This window comes from Dysidea avara, chromosome 10 (assembly GCF_963678975.1).
Source record: "Dysidea avara chromosome 10, odDysAvar1.4, whole genome shotgun sequence".
Classification (NCBI taxonomy): Eukaryota; Metazoa; Porifera; class Demospongiae; order Dictyoceratida; family Dysideidae; genus Dysidea; species Dysidea avara.
The window spans coordinates 30,200,903-30,210,949 of NC_089281.1; the positions used below are offsets into that span (position 1 = coordinate 30,200,903).

The 10,047-nt window shown below is 41.4% G+C and overlaps 1 protein-coding gene across 1 annotated transcript in view; it reads left to right on the forward strand.

Annotated features, from left to right (window-relative positions):
* The window catches only part of LOC136237049 (bridge-like lipid transfer protein family member 1), a 30,588-nt gene that overhangs the window by 20,149 nt on the left and 392 nt on the right, over positions 1 to 10,047 (forward strand). Inside the window, exons 17-26 of the mRNA XM_066027313.1 lie at positions 73 to 234; positions 284 to 337; positions 391 to 670; positions 3,922 to 4,503; positions 4,689 to 5,602; positions 7,525 to 7,719; positions 7,769 to 7,874; positions 7,931 to 8,088; positions 8,258 to 8,668; positions 9,036 to 9,782. Coding sequence (XP_065883385.1) covers positions 73 to 234; positions 284 to 337; positions 391 to 670; positions 3,922 to 4,503; positions 4,689 to 5,602; positions 7,525 to 7,719; positions 7,769 to 7,874; positions 7,931 to 8,088; positions 8,258 to 8,668; positions 9,036 to 9,782 — 3,609 coding nt within the window. The remainder of the gene's footprint in view (positions 1 to 72; positions 235 to 283; positions 338 to 390; positions 671 to 3,921; positions 4,504 to 4,688; positions 5,603 to 7,524; positions 7,720 to 7,768; positions 7,875 to 7,930; positions 8,089 to 8,257; positions 8,669 to 9,035; positions 9,783 to 10,047) is intronic.

Below are 10,047 nucleotides of genomic sequence, written 5' to 3' on the forward strand. Positions count from 1 at the left end.
GTGTGTGTGTGTGTGTGTGTGTGTGTGTGTGTGTGTGTGTGTTTGTATTGTATTATTGTGTTTTCCTTGTAGCATTCCCGGCACTGGTGTTGGGGATTAAAGAGATGCGTATCTCTGTGAATCTGTCGCATCGAGTGGTCAGTAAAGGTCACTTTTCTGGCTTTGGTCTGCGCTTCACAGAATCATTTAGTGCTCGCCAGAGAGCATGGGCCATCCCAACAAAGATCAATAATGGTGAATCACAGGGAAGTGTCATAAAGTGTTATATTACATATACATGCAGCGTCGGTGCCCAGAGGATCATATTCACTTTGCATGGACAGAAAGAGACCGTTAGGTTAGTCGTGATGTTGCCATGAGTTAGTCTGTGAACTGTGTTTGGATTAATAGGGACTCCCTCTCAAGAAAAGGTCATCTGTTTCTTTCAGTTTCTAATGTCTGGTTTGGAGGTACACACCAACTCCATGTTGGGCCGATACATTAGCTTGTTGACTAAAGCTTTTGTACCACATCGAGGAGATGAGGTGCATGGTGGTCGATCAACTGCTGCATTAGAGAGGGAACGGCCTAAAGCCCGTCGCATTCTGAGGAAGGGACATAAGAGTGCATCAACCCTGACCACTGTAGAAAGGGATCTCTCCAAGCAGTCACGGCTAGTGAATAAGTTAAGGTACAGAAGTGATGTTGTGTTACAAACATCACAACTACATATCATTTATGATTCATTACTAATTGCTTGTCTTATTCTGTTAGTAAAGTTGCATGATTACATCACACAGTATGGGACATGCTCATTTATGATATCACAAAACTCAATAGAAATGTATTGAATTTACTACAGACACGATCTACCAGATCACTTGTCTACAACAAAACAATACTTATGGCAATGCAGCTGTGTCAACAACCATATCACTGACTGTCACCACAGCTGTTATTTATTGTTTATGACGTCAAAAATGCATCAACAAAATGTTTAGATGTGTTTCAAAATCCCAATAGCAGTAATGTGCTGAGATGTTTCCTTCTTATCAAATGTGAGAAAGTAACTTCTCTTGCTAAGAATTGGAATGATATATTTTCCCCTGACCTTTAATTTACAAGCAGGTCTCTTCAGTGGTCCTGTGCTATCCCGGGTATCATGTGCCATAAGCAGGTGGTTGATGAGTGGTTGATGAGTGGTTGATGAGTGGTTGATGAGTGGTTGATGAAGTGAAGTAGCCTAATGACTTGAATATAACCACATGAAAATTTTATTGAAATATTTGGTAGAATGTATTCGTAATGGCTCTGGAAGAGTACGCCTGTGGTAATTTGTAGCATAATTCTGTGGAGTTTTTTTTTTTTTACAAATGGGAGGGTCCCGTAATGTATGATGTGATTGTATTACTTCACTATTGAGGAGTTTCACCTGATAATAAACTGTTCTTCATGTGTGAGTGTGTGCAGTGTGTGTGTGTAGTGTAGTGTGTGTGTGTGTGTGTGTGTGTAGTAGTAGTAGTAGTAGTAGTAGTAGTAGTAGTGTGTGTATGTGTGCACACACACACTACTACTACTACTACACACTAGGGTTGGAACGAATGTACAAATACATCCTCCAAAGCTTCTTTTCAAAATGTTACCGAAGTTTCGAAGCTTTGTTGCAAATGTCATGTCAACAATTGATGACTACAATTGATGGTTCTTAGGGTGTACACTGTAGCACAAACTCCTACACTTTGTTATAGCTCCAGGGTAACCATTGTTTAAACTATAATTACATCAAAAAAATACGTAAATGACAGCTTCCACAAGGAGTGGCAATACTTGTGCAACTGGTTTAACATGTTGGTATCCATGGTAATGAAGCTTTGGTGGGGTAAAACAGCATCCGAATGTTATGAAACTGAATGAAGCTTCGAAGCTACATCTGTGTGTGTGTGTTGTGTGTGTGTTGTGTGTGTGTGTGTGTGTAGTGAGGCCAACCCTAGAGGCCAAATGAAGCAGCGCACAGTCACCATTTTACGCCAAAATAACAAACTCACCAGTGGGATGTGCCTTTTGGAGTGTAGGCCCTCTGCACCTTGTCATTTGTTTTATCCTCAATTAGGCTACTTGTCTTCTTCATCTAACGAAACCATATCGAGGTGCTAATTTTCCGTATCAACACTCAGTGTATTTAGACACCACGGAATTATTTCAGAGCTGGATTTCAGAAGTGCTTCAGTCCTGGTGCTACTATAAAAGGTATACTAGCTAGATATCTGCAAATTCGCGATTGGGATCCCGTTCGCGATAGGTTCATGACCACACCAATCAAATAAAGGTCTAGGTGGACTAATAACAATAGAGTGCGGAGACCACAATCTAGCTATTTACTTAACAGTAAACAAGATGACCTCACCCTTTATTAGCTAGCTGCACACCCCTTGGTTGAGTCAAGATACTCTAACACAACAGTCACTCTAATATTCTAATAGAACAGTCACAAGTTACATTGTAACTGTACTACAACAAAAAACTAAACAAACTAGTATTATATTGGGACCTTTTCTACTGGCCAAACTTCATACTTTTGCCTTTGAAATCACTGAAAGTGTCATTAGTAATTACGACGTTTAAGTGTGTTAAGCGCCTCTAAAATAATTATTGTTTTAACAAGTGTAAGTGCCGTTTTGCTTCAAAACTTTTTGCGAAAGCCTGTATTGGTAAGCTTCAACTGTGAACAGTGTTGTGGAATGATTTTTACTGATTCATTGCTAGCTAGTTTACGCCACAGATCTATGTAGTTATAGGCCACTGAGCTATCAAGTTAACATTGGACAGTCTGGGATTACAGTTATTGAGAACTTCCTGAATCTGAAATCCCCTCTGAAAATTTCTAGATCTGCCACTGTGCTAGTAGCAAAATTTCGATCACTCGAATACAACAGTCAACAATACAACAGTCATGGGTGGAAATTTTGATTTCCTGATGTGCAAAATTAAATACAGGTTGGAGTGTCATATAGTACTAGTATTTTAAAAATGTTAGTTTAAAAATGAAGTAGGGATCTATGTAATAAAAAGTAGTGAAACAAGAGATGAATGATGGTATTACAGCATAGCTTGGGAAAGTCCCTACTGTGTGTGGTATTGAACAGAATTATAGCTAATGTGCCAAAGTGGGGACTTTCCCACCAAGCTATGCTGTAATCTATTATTCATCTCTTGTTTCTACTTCATTTCATATTAACAATTTTTTAAATACTAGTTTGTTTAGTTTTTTTTTTGTTGTAGCACAGCTAGTTACGGTGTAACTTGTGACTGTTCTATTAGAATATCACACATGACTGTTGTATTAGAGTATCTCGAGTCAGCCAAGGGGTGTGCAGCTAGCTAGACCAATAAGGGGTGAGGTCATCTTGTTTACTGTTAAGTAAATAGCTAGATTGTTAAGAGGTGTGGTCTCCACACTCTATCACTATTAGTCCACTTAGATCTTTAATTGATAGGTGTGGTCACAAACCTATTGCGAGCGGGATCCCAATCACAAAGTTGCAGATATCTAGCTAGTATACCTCTTATAGTAGTGCCGGGACTGAAGCACTTCTGAAATCCAGCTCTGAAATAATTCTGTGGCGTCTAAATATGCTGCTGAAAAAAGTGTTAATACAGAAAATTAATGCCTCGATGTGCACCAAGTTTTGGAAATTTAAAAAAAATTCTATATCCAATCACTGGTAAGAGTTTTCTCGTTTCTAATATTATTCCATAAAGGTGATTTTCATGGTGTTAGATGTCTCTAGGATGATTTTTGAAGGCGCCATTTTAGGTGGCTTGCATCATTTTTGGGGGGATCCCTTTTTACTGTACTGTTTGATATTATTGTTTCTGGAGTTATAGTGATAATGAACAATTTCTGCCACCACTGTTTATCATTTTATGTTGTTCTTGCTCTAGGCAACAAGGTGAGGTTGACAAGTTACCAGCAGAAATTGAACACCTTCAGAAATTAGAGGCCATTGCAGCTAGCCAATGGAGAAAAACTAGAAGAAAAGAACAGCCTCAAAATCCTTTTGGAAATTTCACTCGATTATTCTCCCCATTCTCCAAACCAATAGAGCCAAGAACAAGACACACAAGGACTGGTAGCCTTCTAGTTCACTCTAATACCAATGACAATCTTGGGCAAGTCCAGTCTGCGATTGACAGAGTTGGTGATCATGCTAGTTCAACACTTGCTGTTCAGAGGGGACATCGACGTGCCAAGTCTGATATTCATGATATCGCCACAGCAATGGCATTATCTGGTGGTTCAGACAACTCCAGGCCATCCTCACGGCCTCCGTCGCAGCTCTCTGCTCATGAAGAAATGGCTGAAGATGATGGAGAGTCATCTCCTACTCCAACAAGCCCCTCCCCCAGCCCAACCCCCTCCAGGAGCCCCACCCCCATCTTGGACTTTGAGATCAGTGTAGCAGTCGAAGTGGAGAGTGGAAAAATATACTTTTACAACCAGTTGTATGAGGATGACAACCAAAGGTTAACTGTCACCATGGTCACCTCTCTTAACAAACTCTTCCAATTAAGGATAAATATTTTTATCCCAACCGGTCTGGCCCCATACACTTAAGAGGGTAATTATAGCAACAAAATTTCTTGGTCACAAATTAGGAAGGTTCCATGGTAAATATGGAATACACGTTACGTATTATTTTTTCTTATAGTGAAAACAGCCGGAAACGTTCTTACCACAGTCCTATGTTATCCCAGCGACGCTCCAATATCCATCCTTCCTCTAGTGCAGTCCTCTTAAGGAAGGGAACACATCACCATGTATCTAAGATCTCTGATGTGATGGTACTAATTCCAGCAGTACACTTCCATACTCATTATTACTCCATTACTGATCCAACCCCTGCCGAGCAGAGAACTAGCAAAACAAGAAGTGTTAACTTTAGATTATCACCATCACCCATACCTCAGAATAAGAAAGGGATTCTATTGTTTTCAGTCAACATTGATTCACTCCCAGATGAGGTCAAGCTACAGCCAAGTCTGTTGGAATTTATGGAACATGTGATGAAACCATTTAAGGGTAAGGTTGACTCAAGTGGCAGTACAGATAGCGATAGTGCTGAGAGTGATTCAGAGAGTGGTACAGCTACCCCATTGGTACCTGCACAAAGTGCCATAACTATTCCAGTGGATGTGACAATATTCCTTCACATTAAGCCATCAATGGTGATGCTGTCTTGTCAACCATACTCCAAGGTGGAGTGTGGCATTGCCTTACCAGATGTCAATCTTTGTTTCTCTTTTGTGCTCTTCTCTCCTCAAGTGGCTGAGAGCTCTACATCAAGATTGTCTTCTGTCTCGTCATCTTCGTCTGTCTTCTCTACAAGTACTGTGAGGAACTTTAACAACTTTTGTGTCTCAGGAGCAGTGCAGGCATTCTCATTTAGCATTTATAACCCCAGTGTCACCTCTGCAGCTCAGACAACTGACTGTGGTGGTCCTAGTCAGAACAGGAAGGAAGTTATTGGACTGGACCTGGGACTGGCGTCTGTACATGTGTCACGACAAGCTGTGAAAGTTGTAGTTCCAAATAAGAATGGATATGAGAAAATGAAAATATCAGGTGTGTGTGTGTGTGTGTGTGTGTGTGTGTGTGTGTGTGTGTGTGTGTGTGTGTGTGTGTGTGTGTGTGTGTGTGTGTGTGTGTGTGTGTGTGTGTGTGTGTGTGTGTGTGTGTGTGTGTGTGTGTGTGTGTGTGTGTGTGTGTGTGTGTGTGTGTGTGTGTGTGTGTGTGTGTGTGTGTGTGTGTGTGTGTGTGTGTGTGTGTGTGTGTGTGTGTGTGTGTGTGTGTGTGTGTGTGTGTGTGTGTGTGTGTGTGTGTGTGTGTGTGTGTGTGTGTGTGTGTGTGTGTGTGTGTGTGTGTGTGTGTGTGTGTGTGAGGCAGCATAGCCAGGTGGCTAGAGCATCAGCCTGGTAATCAAAAGGTTCCTGGTTTGATGCTTGGTCACGCCAAATTGGTGTTGTTGTTTCCTTGAGCAAGAAACTTTACTCACATCGCTCCAGTCTACCCGGCTGTTAAAATGGGTACCTGGTAGCCTGGTGTCAACTGGGAAAGCAGCCCACCCACCTGTAACATCAATGGGCTGGGTAACTGGGGAACTGTCCATGTCTTACACCATGGGTGAAGGTCCAGGTGGGACTTCGGGTGCCCACACCCTCACCTGTGGGACATGGCACAGCCTCCTGTGGGTTACTAGTCCTGCCCCAGGAGGATTTGCCTGCGCTGACTCTTAGCACCTGAGTAGTGCATAAGTGTCCCAGTGCTGGTTCACTGGGTAGGCGTAACCGTGCTAGCACAGCAGCTGAAGACTTTGCTTTTTGCTTTGTGTGTAGTGTGTGTGTGTGTGTGTGTAGTCCATGGTGTGTGCATGCATGAGATAACATAGCCAATAATTGCAAGATTCCAGGTTCAATGCCCAGTTGCTGTTGTTTGTTTTTTTTGAGAAAGAAACTTTACTCACATTGCCCAGCTGCTTAATGGTGACTAGTCTGGTGCCACTGACCCTATTTTAGGTGCCTATAAGCATCCCGAAAAATAGGGTCTGGTCTGTCTAGAATCAAGGACTGTGCCACCATTACCAAAAACTGGTGCGTCCAATCAAATTGCAGTATTGCCAATTTAAATGCATTGTGGTCGCACGACGTGAGTAAATACCGGGACAAAAGTTATGAAACGAAAGTTGCATGAGTTCTTTTTGTGAATAAACCAGGGACGATTTTCCATTTAACATTCGTGTGTAATAGACGCCTTCCCATGGAAAGTAGAAATACCGCCTCCACAACCTAAACATCAACCGCCTATAGAAAGTAACTGATTGAAATCCCTAAAGCATCACTGTCGTGATTGGATTCTTCGCTATTTGTGATCTCTTACTATGGTTGTTAACGTGAGCTGTAGTGTAATTACGCATTCCTATTCACAAGTCATGAATACTAGACAGACCAGACCCTATTTTTCGGGGCGCTTATAAGCGCCAAAAATAGGGTCGGACTAAATGGTGACCTGGTGTCAAATGGGAAAGGAGCCCACTCAGTTATGACATCAATGTCCATGTTTTACATAACTGGTGAAGGTCCAGGTGGCAATTCGGGTGCCCACACCTGACCTTCTGCAGGTTACTAGTCCTGTCCCAGGAGGATTTGCCTGTGCTAACTCATAGCACCTGAATGGTGTACAGGTGTCCCAGTGCTAGTTCACTGGGTAGGTGTGATCATGTTAGCACAGTAACCAAAGGCCTTGCTTGCTTATATTTGTGTTGTGTATGTGTGTGTATAGTGTATTAATGGGTATTTGGTGTTAACTGTGAGTACCTCCATGTTTCTTATAATGGGTGAGACTTTTGGTGTCTACACCTTTCACCAATGAGACATAGCACAGCCTCCTGTGGGTCCTGTCCTCACGAGGATTAACTCATTTGAGTAGTGCATGTATAATATGGCAGCCAAAGTTGTGTGTTGTGTATGTCATTCTTTGTTTCCATTCAGTTGTGGTCGATATAGCAAGTATAGTTCTCGGGTTTGACATGAGAAGATTAAACGATGTAACAGCTTTCAGGAAGTGTTGGTACCGTAAATCAGTAGTTGAGAGTTTCATGCTCGGCTCTCACCACAAGAAATCCAGCTCAGCAGGATCTACCACTAAACATAAGAAACCCACCGTAAAGCCAGAACCAAAGCCAGGTGAGGGAGTTTGATTGTCTGATCTTCTGTGTCATAATTGTTTTTTCAGCTACTGATCTTCAACAACAACTAACTCATGCAGAAATTGTCTGTGTAGCAAATATTTCTGATCTCAGCTTCAATGCCAATGTCTCCACAGTAATGGGGAACACTTCGTAAGTTAGTTTAGTAGTATGGTACATTATTCTATAACCTGTTCTTCCCTTCCAAGAGTCATTTTGAGCCAGTTGACAGTGGATGCTTGTGCTGATGTGAAGAGCAGTGAACTAGTCTACCTCAATCTTGACTGTGTACTGGATAGTGCTAATGTTGACGCTAGAAGTGGAGTGATCGCTGGAGACCTCAAACTGGACAACACCAAATTTGATGGTCAGTAGAACACCTCTAGTATAGCCTGATACTTATTATCTGTGGTAAAGTATATAAGGTAGTTTGCATACCCTTATGGGTGTAGCAAACATGTCAGACAATATCTGATTTTAGAGGTTTCCGAATGCTTGACTTTGTTCTTAATATGTAATTCTTTCTCCCCACCTAGTTGTTACCAGTACTGAACAAGGCACAATACCTAAGCATGTCTTCGCAGCTCAACTAGAATTGTTAAAAGTTAGGGTCGACTTTATGATGACGTCTGTGTTAGCTGGCACTGCTAGAGATGTTGCTATTAATATTTACGACAAGTGGAATAACGACTTGTCCCATGAAGACCGCAGTGTCCAGGGTAAAGAAGCAGTAAATATTGTACTAAGAGTGTCCTGGGATCAGGCTAAGCTGGTTATAAGTAACTCCACTACCTCGTCACTGGAGAATATTGTTAAACGACTTAAGGAATTTGTGCTTCAACAAAAGAGACGCAGTGAACGAACATTTCTCTTGATGTGGCCAGAAAATGTCAGCACTGCCCTTAGTGTCGATGAAACAGACAGCAAGAACAAAATCAATAACTCAGGTATATGTACAGGGCTATATGTACAGGGCTATATGTACAGGGTTATATGTACAGGGTTATATGTACAGGGTTATATGTACAGGGCTATATGTACAGGGCTATATGTACAGGGTTATATGTACAGGGCTATATGTACAGGGTTATATGTACAGGGCTATAATGTGTTTGTGGAGCATACCCTAACATAGTTTGTGATTTTAACAACCATAATTTTTATGTTTAAAATATTTATTTTCAGCTCTATTCCAAAATTATGTAAATCATAAACTCCCTAGTTCTTGCTTGTATCAAAACTGTTAAGAGAGCTCCACTACATCATACTAAATGTTTGGCAGAACAGCTTGTCTGTTAAGAGTTATTGTTATAGGTTACGAGTACAACCACTGGGTATGGGGCACTGAAGAGTCTTACTTGCCACTGCTGCAAGCACTTGGCTTTACTGTCACCAACAATACTCATCACATCTGCTTCATGGGTACTATGAGTATCACTGGAAATAGTGTGTGTCTGGCCTGTCTACATGGACGACGATTTCAGGAGACAGAATGGGCTATATTTAGTCTTCGTAATGTATCAGCCAGTTTCTCTACACAAGCCATTCCCAGTTTTATATCATCTGCTCGTAGCCGCCGCAGTGTTGGTTATGGGCTAAATGATCGAAGAATTTGTCAGCAAATTGTATCAGCTTCACTGGGGAAAGACAAAAATGGTGTGCCGTTATGTGGATCAGTTTATCGAGTTGAGAACAAAGGCAACATGCCAATATTAACTAGTCAACCAGTAGACCATTGGGTCTCATTTGTGTGTGTCGACCATCACATTCATCCTAACTCTCCACAGACTAAACTCTTTAAGTATACAAAGAAGTTGAACATCAGTGAAATATTTGGTATACCTCCTCTGGAGCTAAATATGACACATGACCACTTCTACCCTACTAAGAGTCACTCTGTCACTGAATGTGACGTTGAACAGCAGGTTACAGCAAGGGTGGTGTGTGCATTCCACACAACATTCCATGACTCCATAGCCATCACAACAAGTGCGGAGCACTATTTCTTCCTACACAATTTGGTCAAGGATTGTCTGGACTATTATACTTCACACAAGAAGGGTGAGTTATGCTGTATTAGAGTGTCAGTAAGATAAGTTGTTGTATTGTACTATTACCATTTGAAGTCCTCGTCAAACTGTAACATTAAAGTGTTTTAGTTGGTACATTGTCAGTACTGTGTCGACATATCTTACTGAAATACAGGTAGGTCTCCTTTAATACTCTTGATGTACTCAGTACACACTATATACACAGTGCATGGCCACTCGGGATATCCTTTGTGTCCATAGTTTAACTATATTGCATGTACACTTTTTCCTTGCAG